We start from the raw sequence: 17,808 nt of genomic DNA on the forward strand, positions 1-17,808 counted from the left end.
CAGAAAACGAAGGGAAAAAACCGGGGAGAAGTGGAGAGCATAAAAACAGCTGGAGAGAGCTACCGTGAGTAAGATGTCGGAGCAGTAGTGTAAAGTTCTGTACAACCAAACTTTACTTTTATATATATAGTTCGTTGTTCCATACCCGCCTTCGTCTCATTCTTCGCTCCATGTGAAGATACAACAATGCGGACAACAGAAGTGATCTTGACAAACGACTCATTTCTTAGACCGTTTAGTTTTCACTGGAAAGGGGACTTGATTTTCAGCAGATATCCCCCCCCAACCATAACTGATAAATTATGTAATCACCCCATCTTGCTCTATATGAAAATTATTTAATGAAGGCCGGCATGGCGTGGGGGACTTACTAGAGATTAGAACACGTTCATCAGACAGCTGAAACAAAGAAAACCGGGGATTTATGACGTGTTGGTCACAGATTTTTTTTTAATGTGACAAAAAAAGATGTACAGGAGTCTTTAAGTATGGTCATGGCTGAAAGCTTATGGAGCACATTTTTAAATACATACACATCTTTCCCAGGAGCATTATAACGCAAGAGGTATTTTATTTCTTTTAAAAAAAACGCATGGATCACACAGTAATTTGTTTCAAAAGGGAAAACATACACAAACCGAAGCAATGACAACACGTAACTACTCTATAGACGTCCATGGCAGCTGCTCTTTCAGCACTTTTGAGTTTGGCTCCTAGTACTGTACTGGTGAAGACTTCTATTGGTGCTGTTGGATCCACATTTTATTAATGGAGGCACACACTCCAGGTGTCCTTCACAGCTGCTACAGCTTCTTCTCCTCATTCAACTGAATCTCTCTCTCAAATACCATCTTCTAATCCTAAAATGAACAAAGGCTGCTCCCTTCTATCAACCAGCACTGAAGGTGAACATGACTGATTTTGCACATTATAGGTTTCTTAGACTAAAAAGTTTGTTCTAGCACACATTTCTGCAAGATGGAAGTTCTAGTGTAATAAAATTACCTACATTTTTAGGATAATCAAGCACATGTATTATAGTTCAACAAGGATGTGCAGGCCCTGCCAGACAGGATTTCAGTAGATGTTTACACAGCTCAACAGCAGGAGCTCCGTCAGGAAACGAGTTCCAGGTTAGTGCACACTTGGAGATCCCTCTCTACAGGAGCACCAGGACCTCACCCCACTCATGAAAGCTTTGTGACTCCAGATCCCTTTTAGAATGGAAGCAAGTGTAGCACAAAAAAAAATTCCCCAAGACATGACGAAAACAGATGCAAGAATATTAAGTGACAGTAATGATACAACCTTCGACAACATTAAACAATGCACCTTCCTTAGTGTCAACAACCTTTATCCCCTACGTAAAGTAGACTTAACATTCCTTGTAACTGTATAAGTTCTTTATTTTCACTTAAAGGCCACCGTTAAAGCATTATTTTTTTTTTACAACTTCAGTGCAATAACAAAAATAAAAAAGCATTAACAAAAATCTCTTCCTGTTGCTTCACTTTCTTCCAGGCAACTAAAGAAAAGTAAGTTTTTTTAATGCAACATATACACATTAAATATTGTATACAGTCCATGCAGTCGCGCACAGCCAGTTTTGTCGTCGCATTTTTGTTTTTTTTGAAGTGTGTGGGGAGGTGTGGCGTCCGCCATCAGTGCATTGCAGTCCAGGGTTTGTGCCGCTCTCCTGCGCCGGCCGAGGCTCAGCCCGACTTGAAGAGCAGAATGGCCACCTGCCCCAGGTAGAAGTAAATGAAGTGCTTCGTCTCGTGCGTCACATAGCTGCCGAAGTTCCTACCCACAATGCAGTGCCAGGTGGGGTTGTACTTCTTATCGAACTCCTGCCAAGACAACAGTATTAGCATGGCTGGCCTCTGCAGGAAGATGGGGGAATGGGATGGCATTCCCTTTAGTGGCACTTTGTATTGCTTGGCTAATATGCCTACTGTTGTGTATTAAACAGCAGGGACATGGTGTAAAAAAAGTTTATATTGGGGTGCTTATACATGTATGCATCACTGCACCCGTGTGTACAAACGGCTCAGATTCTCTAACCTCAAACACTTCTGAACCCATTTGTTACCATTCAGTCAGCAGAGCAATAAAGCAACAAGTAATAGGTTTATTCCATGCTGGGAAAAAAGGGAGAAAAAATGTTTTCTTTCTCCCTTTTTTCAGCAGGGAATAAACCTATTACTTGTTCCTTTGTAGCCTATGCATGCTGACGCGGCTACCACCTGAACTAGAGCAATAAAGCTCCTAATTAGTGGTGCATAGGAGGCAGCTGCACCGAGTCCTGGCTTTAATTCCAGAATGAGTTGCCTTCTGTGTGGAGTCTGCATGTTCACCCACGTCCACAGACATGCTGATCAGGTTAATTGGCTTCTATATACACACACTCATCCTATGAGTGGGTGTTTGCACCCTGAGTAGTGCTCATTTTGCACCCTGTGTTTGTGACAGGCGCCAGGTGGTGGTGACCTCGACCAGGAATGAGGGGATGACCAACATTTAAAGAGTAAAGCAGATTGTTCAAAACCATTTACTGCAAACGCAGGCAGACACGGCGCTCATGAACAGCCACCCCTGCCTCCCATCCCAGAAAAGCCATCTCACCTTCTTGATGTAAGCAGCAATGTCCTTCTCAATATTATATTTCTCCATGGCTTGAGTGGCACAGTCCACGGCATCCTGCTGCATGTCCTCAGACATGTCAGCGTTCTTGATCACTGCCTTCCTGTCAGACATGGCGTCTCTACAAAGGGAGGGGGCAAACAAAAATAAAGCCCTTTAGCACAACTTATTACAAGGGATTAAAACAAAGCAGCCATTTCAAACGGATCAAGTCAAATGCCCTTTTTGGAAGGAAAGGGCCTGAAAGAGGGAATCTCCCCTGAATTAGCTGGATAAAACACAAGAAACCCTCATTTACAGCACTCCTACGGCACTCTAGGAATGTTTTTACTTTGTGGAGTTTTGGCAGGTGTACAGGTTTTGTGGAACAGGAACAGGATGTGGACAAGAGCGGTTAAGAGGATGCAAGTTTCTCCATTGAGACTTGCACCTTGCCGTTTAATGGTTGCTGAATGAAACGGCATCAAGACTGAGCCCTTCACAGACGTCGGCAGAACCACAGTTAGCCGCCCACCAGACAGCTTCTGCTGTCAGCTTTGCGGCCACGAGCCATGCTGGGAGCACAGCTTGCATCCCTCCGTCGCCAACAGGAAAGGGCAGATCCGCAAAGCAACCCGAGGCTCCATTAACGAGAGCAGGCGGCTCGGGTTCTGAACTGCCTGACCGAGACGAGCCACAGCAGTCCAGAGCGGTCCCTTTCCCCCTAACCTCCTCTTCCGAAAGGACAGCAGAGGACTCCAAACACCTCCGGTGGCCAGGAATGCAAAGTCTCATCATGCATCTCCCCCCCCCACCCCTCTCCATACAGTATTAATGCTTACTAATAGAAGCAGATAAGTCATCCAGCGGCCTGGGAGTAAAACAAGAAAATTAAAGGAGATAGGACTTTATAGCTGGGTAGTCCACAGCAAGCACTCCAGGCTAGCCTCGAAGGGTTCGTGCTGCTGGATATGAATCTCTCTGCCCAAGCAGAGGGATTTTACAGAATTAAATAAAATGCAACTACAGATCCTAAAATACCGACATCTTGCTAATCCAAGCATAAATCCCCACACTCTCCATTCAATCGAATCACCCCCACTGCTTCAGTAAACAGCACCACAAGAAGGAACCCGAGATTGTCTTGCTATGCTAAAAAGAAAATAACCAAAACATTAAGGGCACGTCCCAAGGGACCCTTCGTCCAAAGCCACGCGGAGGCTTATCCAAGGCCCGCGACAAAGAAAGATAAAACCCACGTTTCAAACACGTCCAACAGACAAGCAGGAGGCGAGCACCGGAACTACCCCACCGGCCGAGCGCGACACGTGACGCGACATCGATACCCCCGCCGCCGGCGCGCACGCAGGCGAGAGCGCCCGTTTGCTGCCGCTCAAGGGGAACTTCTTGAATTCTAGAGACGTTCCCTCTTCGTATAGCGAGTGGCCGCACTTGACACAAGTACAGCCGCAGCTAAATCGGTTCTACCCGTGTGAGAGGGGGGGGGGGAATCTTAGTGTGCCAGGAAGACATCAATCCCACTTCTCGACAGATTGTCTTTTTGACAAAAAAAAAAACCCGACAGCGCCCTTAACATTTGCGATGCAGCTTAAAGTGATGAAGAATGTTTACTCCCCCCCTACGCCAGAAAATGAGGTGCTGAAAAATTAGAGAGGGGAGGTGGGGGGGGGGGGGGGGGGGGCGTTTTCAAGCTTTGCAAAGGTTTAGGAAATGACTGGTCGTCTTTACTGGTACCCCCCCCCCCCACCCCCCACCCCACAGCCGAGCGTCCTATTTGACTTCTGACTGAAGCGAAAATTACGATGCACAAAACACCGCGCTCCCGTCAGACGCACACTTTCAGCCACGCAGCACAACATCCCGAACAGCTCCGCTGCCCCCCCCCCCCAAGCCCGGCGTTAATTCAATCACAAGGATTACATAATGAGCCCCTTCCCAGCGCACTTCTTTGAACTCGCCGGCATACGAATGGGCAGCGACTGTAACACGAGAGCGTCCAAGTTGGCCCATCGCGTCACCGCAGACCGAGCGGACACCCAGCTGCACGCTGCTCGGACAAGACCTTGCAAAGCAAAAAAGGGCGAAACAGAAGCTCGCAGCTGATGCCGATCAGGCCGCGAGTGGCGTGGAAGACACGGCGATTGTCGAAGAAAAACGGCGTCGATACACATGGGACTCTTAAAAAAAAAAAAAGCTCTTTCAAAGGGCATTGCCGGTTTGGCCAAAAAAGAAAATGAGTTACACTGTAAACACGCACGAAAACGCCTCGACGCTGCTCCCTAACCACCTCCACTCGCAATAATAAAAATCAGCGAGAGTCAGGTGTCGCGTCGTGTTGTGAAACGTGATTTGCTACCCCATAGCGCAGACAGCTAAAAAAGCACAACTGCCCAGTTGCTTAAATCCACTTCCACTCATGGGGGGGGAAAGGTCGCTCACCTTTATCGGCGCGGCTCACTCGTCTCTAATGTTGCACAAAACACCGCCTCGCACCCAGCACACCTCGCTAGGCTCGGGTTCGCTGTCTCGCTCGACTGCTTCAGCGGCTTGCGGCTCGGCTGGCTTGGCTGTCGGTCTGCACAGATTTGCTCGTAGCTGATCTGCGGGTATCTGCCCGGCTAAAATACCTCCCCCGCCCTCCGCACTGCCGCACGCCACGGCGCCTCCCATTGGCTGAGCCGCGGCCACTCCCCTCGCGCTGCAAGCATTTTCCTCCTGCTCCTCTCTGCCCGCATCTTATTTCAGCCCACAATGCAACGCGGGAGAGAGGTGTGGGGAGCGGAGTGGGGGGGTGCGGGTGAGGGGGAGGGGGAGGGGGGTAGCGAGGTGAGTTTGGCCTCCGTCGAGGTGTGTCCGGAGCGGCCCGGTCCGCATCCCGTTTTGACCTCTGTGTGACATCACATCTGAGCATCGTGCAAGGCGCGATGCAGAAAGTTTTTTTTGTTTGTTTGCAATGGTAACAAAACAAACCAAATCGCTAGATACGGTATCGTCTTTCGCTTCCCTTCCCTTGTTAATGTTCTCGCTCGGATTCGAGCCTTCATTCATAAAAAAAAACAATAGCACCCAAGATGTATACACCAGATGCGTGGAAAGTACATCATCCACCCCCGTCCGAGCAACCTCGCTAAGTTACAGCGAACATAATACTGCTCTACATAGCGAAAATGTATAATTGTTCCAGCTGGATCAGAGGGTACTACTTTCTTGATGATTCCGAAATTAAACACTCAATTCATCACTTTCCGGTCTGCCCGGGGCTCCGCGTTTTCAGCACCTGACTTTATCTTCCTGCTTGGTTAAAGATGTTCACAGGTATTTTTAAACTTTGTTGCGGTATGATGTAGTGTTGTCATTTAACGCCCTACAGCCGTTTCAAATGCAATTACCCTGAGAAACTCCAGGATATCTGGGAAGCAGCTCTTCTTCTGCGGTGAACACGAGTTTGCACTCGAGAGAGAGAGGAGCCCCAGGTAGATCTGAAATTAGTGAACCGAGTCCACCCAGCTCGTTTGATTCTCAGCAGCTAACTGATCGAAGCATTTCCCCCAGCCTTTACTCGAGAGAAACCACATTATCGGCTCTGACAATGTGGCTGGGTAGCTTGTTCCATCCCCCCGCCACCCTTTGTGCAAGGCTCAAGGACCCACCTGTCACTTTGAAAAACGCTTCCCTGCAGATTCGTCCTCTGGGCCCGGTTCGAGGAAAATGGTTTGGGGGGGGCATCCCCACCCCCAAAATTGTCACTGAGAACCCCCCAGCTCTGAGTGAAGGAGAAGCCGCTACCCCAGACCTTTCACGCACAGCAGCATGAAGTACTGCTTAGTTCTTCCGAGTACTTTCATCACAGCCCAGGAAATCAATTTATTTCTTACCGTTTTATGACTTGTAGCTCACACCCAGCATGCACAGCAGTTGAACCACTAAATCTGCATCAGAAGGAGAACTTGGGCCATGTAGCTTTATCATCTTGGTGGTCTCAGAAACGGATAAACGCACACCCCGCACGTCCATGGATGAGCAACTCAGCCCAGGTAAGTCTGCATTAATGAAAAGGGGACATTTCCCTCTCTTCCCAAGGACTGAGGCAGGTCTCCCATGAAGTCGTGGGGCAGACAGAGCCCTGTGGATCTATCACCCCAGATGGAAAAGGCGTTGGGGAATGAACGCCGACTGTCACAGTCCCTTACAGCGAACAGGAGCCCTCCACTCACCTTAGGCACAGCTGCAGGAGCCCGTTGACTTCTGGAGTTCTTACTTCCCAAAGGTTGTTTTCTGGTTTCATAACACAAACGGCCCCGCTGTCAGTGTCGCATCACTTTCAGGAGCCACTTATCCAATTCGGATTCTCAGCAGCCCAGAGCTTATTCCAGGAGATACTGAGCACAAGGCAGGATACCCCCTGCAGGAAACACACTCCCACCGGAGTAAATTCTACAGAAGCCAATTATCAGCACAGTCATGCTTGAAAGTTTGTAAACCCATATCAATCTTTGAGATTTTTTGTTTTTTTTTTCACCACAAAATGCATATTTAAATCAGAATCTGTCGCTTCCGAATTGAAATAAAGTATTATTATTCACCAATGGGAGTGTTTTGAAAGAAAATGTCCATGCAGCAAAATAATACACAGGATACAGAAATTGTGCAATGTGCAAAAATAAGTGAACCCTTAGCTCTATGACTTACATCAGGGTGAAGCAGGATCAGGTGGGTCAATGACAGAGTGTTAACCAATTAACTGAGATAACCAATGAAACTGAAGATCTGAATTGATGTGTTAGGGAGGATTAAACATAAATAATTGCAAGAAAGCAGGTCAGTTACTCTTCCTACGAGTCTAGTGTCACGCCTCGAACTAAGGAAACATCAGCAGAACTGAGGAAAAAAGGAGCAGATGCTCATCAATCTGGACAAGGTTATAAAGCCATTTCAAGAAGATTCGGACTCTGCAAATCCACCGTTTTGCAGACACACATCGAGTGTCCTCGATGGGGCTGTTTTTCTTACGCTGGCCCTGGGCAACCTGACATCATTAAGGGAATCATGTATTCTGAGAAATATGAAGGAATTCTTGAGAAGAATGTCCTCAACACTCAAGCAAGTCCACTAAAGAATGGCTTAGGAAGAAGAGGTTCCGTGTCCTGGAATGGCCAAGCCAAAGCCCTGAGCCAAATCCTATTGAAATGCTGTGGCAGGACCTGAAGAGGGTCTCTTCTCCTTCAAACCTCGCAGAGCTAGCGGAGTATTGTAAAATCCCTCAGGCAAGATGTCAGAGACTGATAATTGGTTATAGGAGTTATTGTTATTGACTGTTCATGTACTTTTGCACACAAGAATATCTGGTGATTTGTTACATAGAGTCTAATAATCTATCAGTTCAAATCCCTTTTTATGTGTGGGAAGTCTTTATTTAGGACATTCATTAAGAGTTCAGGTTCATATATCTACAATGACCACCTTGAAGGGTTCTCAAACTTTCAAGCATGACTGTATGTCTTTGGACTAGAAGGAAACCCACACAGAAGAGGAGAGAACATGCAAACTCCATGCAGACAGCACCCCAGAGATTGAACCCAGGGCCCCAGCTCTGTGAGGCTGCAATGCTCATCACTGTGCTGCCGTTAATAACATAATAGAAATCAAGTCCCTTCACTCTGTGACCTGTGATCTTTCATGACATTGTGACAGCTCCAAGCCCTAATCGTACAGTGGTACAACCTTAAAATCCTTTTCAAGTGTTTTTTAAACCACTTCCAAAATTTCCCACATTTACAAGGAGTTACTATTCCTAAAGTATCTCCATCCATTTTTGTTCAAGATGACCAAAAGAAACATGACAAACATTCTTTAAAAATCTTAAATTTTATTTAAATGAAGACTGATTAAACCAATGAGGATATTAACCCAGAACACTGCACAAAATGTATGAAGTACATGGTAACACATTTCATGACACCATCCCTACTGCCTCTCAATGTATGAAACATATACTGACATATCAATTATTACAGGACACAAGCAAATCAACTGTTATTGGCTTATTTTCCTACATCTTCCAGCTCCCAAGTTCCATTTAAAAAATAAATGCATTAATTTTTCTAAATCATGGATATGAATCAGTAATCAACCACATTATATTGTTTGCAGAACTTGAAATACCAAGGATTTTGCTTCCTAAGTAACCACACAATCAAACTGTATATGCTGCAGCGCAACACAATCGTGAAGGGAAATAATTTCAGTTCTACTCCAGAATTAGTTCCAGACTAGGAAATTAATACCATCTGATACTACATAGCTACAGGACCCACAGTTCTTTTATTCAAGCCAATTCTGCAATTCATTTAGAAACTCAAAAGCATGAATAGAACTTGAAGTGGGGTGGCCCAATTCGTTTTAGTCTTCTAGGTATCATTCCAACTGAGCTCTCTAAATCAGCATCCGAAAGACTCCACTGCACTAATTTATCACCATCTCAACTCTGCAGCTGCTGCTTCCAATCGACTTAGAAAACCAACTTGCACACCAACCGTCCAGGACCTGGGATTAAAATCGTTAATCATTTGCATTTTAAGGTAACCAAGGATGAAATGGTGACCAGCATGTTTTCGGTATTATCTAGATATATAATCTTTGGTTCAACAACTCCATCCCACATTTTGACAATGATGGGATGCAAAATCTAATGGAAAAGAATCTAGAACTGAAATTAGTATGTAATGTATACTAGTGAAAAGGGCTGCCCTAGACAACAATGGATAAACAGCATTTACCTGATGTTTCCCAACGCAATATAAATGGATCTTAATTCACATCTTTCTCAGGGATGAGGGGATTCTTACAGCCTCACACCAGAGCTAAAAGGGAATAGTGCTTTAAGCCACTCAGCAGCCCACAAGTTATATCCTGTTGCCCACTACTCATACAGCCTGACTCAACACCCTTAAACCAACATACTAAAAATAAATCTTACATCCCATCTATGAAAAATTAGAAATTAGGATCTAGCGTTATAAGAGGTACTTTAAAAAAGGATTCAGAATCCTCTATGAAGCATGATGTAAAAGCCTTCAAATCACACAGACTGACTTCGAGACAAGGTTCTTTCTGGTACGTCTCCCTCTGGGCACTTCCCAAACACTATCGATATCCTAACCGTGCTTCACTCTGCTATAAACACCAGCAAATTTATGTGGCGAAGTGACACAACAGACCTAGAAAACCATACTCGTCCAGTGCCTGTAAAGAAAAGGCATAGGAAATCACCATGTTGAATACACAAACAAAAGGCAAACTCCCAAATAGTTTTAGATTTTTATTGTGAAGAAAAAAAAACTACAAACTAAACAAAATGACTTTGAAGTAATCCAATTAAAGGCCTGATCTCGCCAGTTTTTATCAGGGCAATAACCATCCCAAAAGGAACTTTAAACCTAAGCCACCAACCCCCATCCCTCCCACTTTATTCCCATCTATTTACCAAACTCCTCATGCGTATTCCATCCAAGGAGATTGATCCAGCCTCCTGGTCCTCGCTTTGCTCCTCTTATACAAAAATAAAAAAAGCCAAATCCCATGACCGTGTGCCTTTGGGACTCCAAAAATTAAAAGAAAAAAGATAAATTGAGATTTTGGTTTTGAATAGCCAATTAAAAAGATGATTTTGAATTCCGCGATTATGTGGTTTGGTGGGGGGAATCCACTCCTACAGTTCCCGGTAAAATGATCCCGCTCCATGAATCCATCCTTCCCTATCCTATTCTGATTATGAACTGATCCAATGATCCGGCTCCAAGGATTGGGATCCAGTGAGCCCCGCCTCCAATCCAAACCTTTAAATACCGGCAAACCAAAAAAAAGGAGGCAACAAGTTAGAATCAGGACTGTAATCAAACAGCTATTTTTTTTTCCTTAAAAAATGATGCAACTAGGAGGAGATCATATGGCTGGTTATTAGTTAAAAATTAATATATACAAAACAAATGGAGGATGCCAGACAATGATCAGCTCCCAAGGCAAGTCAATGGTGCAGCACAGTATAAGCAAGTATTTTTTAACATACTGAGGGGGTCAATGCTTCAAATATCTACACTTACAGATTTTTAACCAAAACTACAGCTTGCTGAGGGAATTAAGACGCTACACAGGCACTATGTTAATGTATTACAAAAAAATTACGGAAACTGCAATTTTGGTAAGTTACATTTACTGTCCAATGCCATGCTAGGATCTTTAAATCAAGTTACATAACTCCTGCACAGAACACATAAAAATGTGAACCTGGTAAAAGGAAAAACACCCCTGCACGAGACGGCGCACAAGCATTACTACATTCAGTCAGACGAGGACATGCAAGCTTAGCAGTATTGATCAATGACAGAAGGGGGAGGGGTGGAGAATAAATGTCAAATAAAATGGCAAAGCACAACTAAAGTTTTAAAAAAGGTTTAAGTGTCAGTCATGGCATTCTGCGACTAAAAACCAAGTACCATGGTGCTGTCTATTCAAACTCAATACTGCCAAGTTCTTAAAAGTGACTGAAGCACTTGGTGTCATACCATTGCCTCCATTATTGATCTGACTGCTCCTCCTCCTCCAATTAGACACGCTTTGATTATCCTACTATGAATGAATTGTGCTTCACAATCCTTTATTCCAAAGCATTCTTTAATCCTTCGCTTCAGATGTCTATAGAAAGACACATGAAAAGGTAAAAATTTTTACAATGACTCCCGCTGTTCCACAAAAGCAGGTTAAGCCCAAACTTTAAGCCCTCCCACCCCACCCCCGCCCAAACAAGCAAGCAGTAAACCCCACCTTTGACAAAATGGTGGAAGACAAAACAATACCAATTTTGTTTTCGGCTCCAAGACCCCAGACTTCAATTTGTAAAAAAAAAAAAACAGGCTATACAGTGTTTAAAATACACTTTAGGCAGGGCACACAGGGAAAATGTCGACTGTGGAGTGGGAGGACTGGGAAGGACAGGACAGGGACATGTCCACAGACCAGTTTTTCTTTTATGAAGAACTAGGTCACCAGCAAAACAATTTAATATCCAAAAACTGTAGCAAACTTTAATAAAACAGGGAAAGAAAAATTATGTACTACAACAAAGGATCCCGAGAGCGGAGGGCGCGCGGGGCGCGGGCGGGCCTAGGTGCGAGAGCGGGAGCGGCTGTGGCGGGGCGAGTAGCGCGGCGATCCTCGGCTGCGCCGCGGCGAGTAGCTGCGGCTGCGACTGCGGCTGTTGCTGCGGCTCCGGCTGCGGCTGCGGCTCCGGGAGCGGGACCGTCCGTAGCTGGGGCTCCGGGGGCCGTCGACTTTCACACGGATGTACGCGGTCTCTCCCTGGTGGACACGAAGAGAACTGTCTCATGAAAAAAACACCCCGGGGGAAGCCGTCCACAGACACTTACCATTTCTGTCTTTCCTGTCAGCCTGTCCCCTTCCATCTACTACAAACAACTGGGTTTTCATTTCAGGCCCCGCTACGGGTTTGCACGCGCCATGATTCCCCCTCTGACAAGAATCCCTGCATCCGTCAGAAGACACTGCTAAACCAGAACAGGTTTACAGGTTTAACGGTTTTTTAAAAACATGGCCTTTGCCCAACTCAACGGGGGGATTATTAGGCTAAGACACCCCAGTAAGACATTTTCAACATGAAAGGCAATTAGGCTGCATCCCAATATGTAGTCCACAACCTTTCACTGCTGAGGCATCTTGGATACGTGAACCCATTAGTGCCTTTCAGCACTAAAGGCAAAATTATAATCAACCCTCTCTGGATACTGAGAAGGGGAAGCCAGGTGGGGATCATTCTAACTCCCCGTTTAAAGGTGAGATCTGCTCCCTCATAAGCACAAGTATGTGCCCTGGTAAGCGGGACCAAAGGAGAAGCAGACCAACAGCCCTCTAATGTAGGGGCGGTATTTTATTTTTTGCTGTGCACAAAATACGAGACCAGAATAAAATGCTTAATTTTAAAAGGTGTTTAAGCTGCTAATAGATTGGCTGGTCTGACCAAAAGTTGGGAAGCTTCTGCAATGCAAGAGGTAACTGTCAAATTAGCAGTTTCTGTGCACACATTCATGCAGACTATAAAATCAATGAGACACTTTCTGCTTCAGGGAAAATGAAACATGTGGGAAATCACATAAATTAGATATTTCAGGAAATGCAAGTCTTAGAAAGCCGTTTCATTAGTTTCAAAAAGTGCCCAACATACATACCTCTTTTGGATAGGCTAATGGGCAAAAAATGAGTCAATTAAATCTTTTAAACCACAGGGCCAGTATTCCAGCATGGTATTCTGAGCTTGGCAAACAAATCTTTGAATGGCACCAAGCCTAATGACATTTTAAACTACAGGAGACATTCATTGGGACATCTCACTTACAAGAAGGTCCCAGTAAATGTCATTAAATCCAGCTCATTTGCTTACCTTAAAGAAAAATCCAACATTTATGAACTTTGTATCCAATGCAGGTCCAGTTAGAAAACCTCAAACCTACCTCGTGTGATCTGAATTTAGTGTTATCCAGTTTTCGTACAGCGTAGGTCATATCTTCTTTGCGAACAAACTCCACAACACCAGTTCCATCTCGGAAAACGTCAGCATAACATACATCACCTGCTTCACGCATGTGATCCTTTAGATCCTGCCAGCTGCCGCTTGGAGGAAGACCTACAAGAATTGCAGAGCTTGTCAGCAGAAGCAATCTGAAAAGCACCCAGACCAATACAGATGAAAGATGCATTTGTAATTGACAACCTACAAAATAACACTCACCGCCCAATAACTAATTGTAACTGTTGAAATGATTTCACAGCAGTTAGAAATTCACAATATTGGGCAATATTTCTAAATGTGCACTTCTCTCTTGATAAAAAGATCATTCATAACTAGTATATCGAAGAATTGATAAGATAGGATCCGCTGTTGCACTAACAGTAACAGACTCCGTTTGTACTTCACGCATACAGAGATTTACAATACCCAGTAGTGAGGCTTACCTGAAACTATGACTCTGTACTCCGAACGCCTAGAGGGGGGGCCATATCGGCCTCTGGGGGCTCCAATCCCCCCACCTCCGCCCCCTCTACCTGTGCCCCTCCCACTTCTGGGGAACTCGACTCGAAGGCGGTATCCATCATAGTCATAGCCATCCCGTCCGTACACCGCGTCCTCAGCATCCCTGAAAACAGCACCACACGCAGGACTTGAAGCTATTTCAGAAACCAGGGTGTACAAGAAGGAAAGACAGTGGATTTGTTTGCTGGTTAGCAAAGCCTCATTTAAACAAATATGCTTCCCCACAACAGCAGGGACGGCAGTTAAGGCACCCTACACGGTCTGCCAGGGGAAGACACGTGTATACAGGCGAACACCAGCTGCAGAAAATACCTCGAGTAAATTCGCATGCCTTTCGGTCTCATCGGCGTTTCCGGCGAGTCGTCAGCAGTTCCCATATCGCGATATACCAAACCGCACAGCACGCTTTCATAACCGCGTAATATTATGTATCAGAAACCGCTCCATTGGCACTACTATCATTTGAACGTCCCCCCTGCACGAATAATGTTCATTGATCTGGGCAGCTCAGGTATAAAAGACACCAGGTGAGCAAAGACAACGCATGAACTCTTTTAGACAAAGATGGTGTCAGGAATGAGGTGGGGGCAAACGCAAACTACCATAAAGATAAAGCATCAGGCCCAGCAACTGTAAGAAGGCTCCGAGCGCCGCCAGCTTCCTCCACTACAACAAGGCTGGCGGCGCTCGTCACATGGCGAGAAAATGAGCGCCAAACCACCACAATAGGGGAAACATTCTGCATGCTTGAAAAGTAGCAGGTAAAGCATGGTTTCACGGCGCTGTGAACTGGTATTCCCCCCCATCTGGTGATGGTTTCATCTCCCTAAAGTTAGGGGAAACCCCAGTGTTATTTTAATTATCCACCCCGTCCCTCATCTCCAGCGGAAGGAAACCAAAAAAAAGTTTAACTGACGACAATTTGTATTTACAACCCTGCAACGGTGATCGAAAAATTGCATCACTGCTTCAGCACATAAACCGGGGCCAAGAGACAGAACTTTTTTTTTAAGTCAACAAAGGAACAAAGACTCTGGAGGGTTTGGGGACCCTCACCGCGTCGCCAAGACTAGAAGCTTATCTCAGCACCATCGCGGTTTTTATAGGGCCTCGCCGAAATTCTGAGTGATCTGCTCAGCTAAGCTTGACCAGCGCTTGGTACAGCTCCGCGTAGCCAGGAACACGCGTGTGCGCCCTCGCACAGACCAGGCAGTCGACTTCCAGCGCCCCGGCCACAAGGCACAACACCGCATGACCTGCAAGAGCCAGGCGCACGCTCAGCGGGTCCCCAGCTCTCGACTTGCACAAGACTCCGCGCCCAATCGATGGAGGAAAAAAAAAACAAAAGGGCTTAGCGAACGCCCCCGAGCAGAAACGAGGCAGCGCCCCGGGTGCCCCGACCCCCAGGATCGTGCAGACCCGGGATCCACCGCGCGCGCGCGCCTCCCCCTAGGCCCGCGCCGCGCAGGCCGCGCGTGCTGCCCACGGCGCCTCTCCCCGCTCCCTGCCCGGTTCCCTCACCTGGGATCCTCAAACTCCACGAAGGCGAACGGCGGTCCTCCGCGCCGGTTTTTCAGGTCGATATCCCGGATGGCCCCGTACTTGTAAAAAACGTCCTCGATGTCCTTGGTGCGGATATCTGGGGGCAGGTTCCCCACGTAGATCCGACAATCGTTATTCCCAGCAGGGCCCCGAATCACACCACCGCCAGACATCGTGCGAGGAAACCGCTCAACCGCAACTACCGCGACTTAAAACAAAAAAAAATGACAAACGGCTAGCAGCCTGCTCGCTCACGTCTCACGTGCTGCAAACTTGATGCCCCGTTTATCTTCTAGCGTGCGCCTCGGTCTCCACGCACTCGCTCCGCTCCCTGCCTTCTTCAAAATGGCGCCGGCTTTCCCAGTCGTTTGAACCGTCTTGCGCTGGCGGAGGAACACAACCGACCGAACCCGCTCCGCGCTCTCCGGCTGGGAAGTGCGCCTCCGACCTATAAAATAATCCCCTGTTTACCACTTCGCTGCGCCAGCGTGTAATATAAAAAAAAAACACCGAGTACGTTAAATGCCCACTAGGGAAAATAAATGTGTAAAAGAGGCTTTGGCTTTTTTGATATTTTTCTTCCGCCGCTGCAAATAAAATAACAGAGGAACCTGTGGCGAACCCTGAACTTTTATGCTGGGGGGCCACACGCTACAGTGACGTCGTTTAGGTCGCGTCGCCCGAAGCCCCTCCTGCGCCAGTTTCAAATTACTGAGTTCCTGAAAACTGAGAAAATGTGTTTTTTTTTCTATTATAAAATAGCGACTTTATTTATCGAGGGCAATGTACAATCAACAGACCTCATAATTTCAAACTGTGCAAAATACATCACATAGAGTAGGTTTGAAAAAATAAGAGATTTCGATAGTACTACAATGCTTAATGCAAAAGTCAAAAAACAAAAAGATAAAAGACACCCTACAAGATCAGGGTATCCAAGAACGGTTTAGTGTTGAGAAATCAGATTTCTAGGACCAGACGCCCAGAAACAGACATTACAGATAAATAGCTTGTTAGTCTTAAGTGTGCTGCGCATCACTCGCTTTTAAAACTTGTTTGAATGAGACGCTTTTCGAAAGATGACTCCCAAATCTGAACTCGAAATGCAAACTATTTATTGCCTTAATCGGCGATAGCAATGAAAATGAAAGATGAACAGCAGTTCCACGGATTAGGTGTTTTCAAGAATGTGGATTTTATTCAAAGCTGAACTGGACTGGGGGTAACCGTGTCCGTTAGTCTCTTTGGACAGTAGGCAAAACCCCTCAAGGGCATCCAGGCTCCTGGCTGCTGTATAGACAAAGCACCGGCCACTCCGTGCGGGAACAGTCGGCCATTTTCTCTTTGTGTGCTCTCTTTTTAAAACTTTGTGGAATAACCGACAGTATTTGAAATAAGTTTGCTTGACAGACAAACGGAAATTTAAACACGATCACCCTCTTCACTGAGCCCATAGCAGAGTTATTGGTTGCTAAGCAGCAACAAGCCAACACAAACATCAGCCTTAGACAACACAAAGAGCAGGGACACTTCCCCTGAACTGGAGAGGAGTCACAAGTCACACTTCATCGGTTTTTTGTTTTTATTTCTTTTGATTCACAGAGTTTCTGGTGCGACTCCTTTTCCCCCTCCAAAAACAAAAAGTACAAAACAATAACAACAAAAAAACACATTCAGGTCAAAGTTAGTAGCAGTTAGTTAACCTCACTCTGCAACACTCCCTTACGTTGAAAACAAGGATTTCTTCTGCATGCAATATAAAAACCGTTCACTTCAAGCCTACGTCAGTGGCAGAGTGTATGGATTTAAGTTTGAAATTGCCCGCTGAATGGAAAAGCCTGATTTTAATTCAGTAAACACTGGATTTTTTTTGTTGCAAGGGGCCCTGAGTCATTACCTTCCCATTTTCAAAAGGGAGCAGTAATGTAACAAATTGCAAACGTCTGATTAATAGCTTAAAAATCTGAAACGCGTGTAGGGACTTTTGCAGTTTTTCGGCTTCACGCACTTGGACACAGGCGTGGGGACCGGGGCGACAGCCCAGGGCATCTGCTGTGTGAAACAGGCTGGCAGCAGGGTGCCCGTGTCTCGGCTGTGAGCCTGAGAGGCGCCACATTCCAGGCACACAACAGCACAATGGGGATAAGGGGCAATTCACCCCCCCATAACTCTTTTTGCCAAAAAGCCTGCACCCCGCCTCTTCTCCCAAGGCAGTTTCGGGAATATTGTCAGCTCCTGGGAATGGAAATACATTCCTGGTTTCTTGAGAGGATAAAGCCAGTTAAGAGGTCATTCTCTGCAAGTTACCAGTACAACCCCATATACAATTGTAAGCAGCATACCTGTGCTGTATGCAGGCGTGGATTTAAAGCCTGTTTCAACCACTATCGTGTACAGTCTTTCTTGGGTATCCTCTGTAGAAACATGCAGGTTTCAAGCAGTTTGTTTGTGCCTATACACTTCATTTACTTTCTGTTTAATGTCTAGGCTTTGATTTATTGCTGGGAACTGTAACTCTTTTG

The 17,808-nt window shown here is 45.9% G+C and overlaps 2 protein-coding genes across 4 annotated transcripts; both read right to left on the minus strand.

Moving 5' to 3' along the window:
* Positions 1-430: 430 nt before the first annotated feature.
* LOC148814375 (dynein light chain 2, cytoplasmic) lies at positions 431-5,261 on the minus strand. The gene is made up of 3 exons (XM_088907032.1): positions 5,083-5,261; positions 2,626-2,764; positions 431-1,850 (listed from the first exon to the last, which is right to left on the minus strand). Exons 2-3 carry the CDS (start codon positions 2,755-2,757, stop codon positions 1,713-1,715), a joined length of 270 nt encoding a protein of 89 aa, XP_088763158.1. The 5' UTR covers positions 2,758-2,764; positions 5,083-5,261; the 3' UTR covers positions 431-1,712.
* Positions 5,262-9,948: 4,687 nt separating this feature from the next.
* On the minus strand, positions 9,949-15,959 carry LOC148814376 (serine/arginine-rich splicing factor 1). 3 transcript variants are annotated; one of them, XR_016086138.1, is made up of 5 exons: positions 15,266-15,959; positions 13,666-13,847; positions 13,164-13,336; positions 11,205-11,997; positions 9,949-10,478 (listed from the first exon to the last, which is right to left on the minus strand). XR_016086138.1 is itself a non-coding variant. In XM_088907033.1 (4 exons), exons 1-4 carry the CDS (start codon positions 15,457-15,459, stop codon positions 11,803-11,805), a joined length of 744 nt encoding a protein of 247 aa, XP_088763159.1. In that variant the 5' UTR covers positions 15,460-15,959; the 3' UTR covers positions 9,949-11,802. The 3 variants fall into 3 exon arrangements, 1 of the variants encoding a protein (XP_088763159.1); XR_016086139.1 differs by having other exon boundaries at positions 11,205-11,334; positions 12,066-13,336; XM_088907033.1 differs by having other exon boundaries at positions 9,949-11,997.
* Between the last annotated feature and the right edge of the window lie 1,849 nt (positions 15,960-17,808).

The sequence above is a fragment of the Atractosteus spatula genome, chromosome 27 (genome assembly GCF_055471065.1).
Source record: "Atractosteus spatula isolate fAtrSpa1 chromosome 27, fAtrSpa1.hap1, whole genome shotgun sequence".
NCBI lineage: Eukaryota > Metazoa > Chordata > Actinopteri > Semionotiformes > Lepisosteidae > Atractosteus > Atractosteus spatula.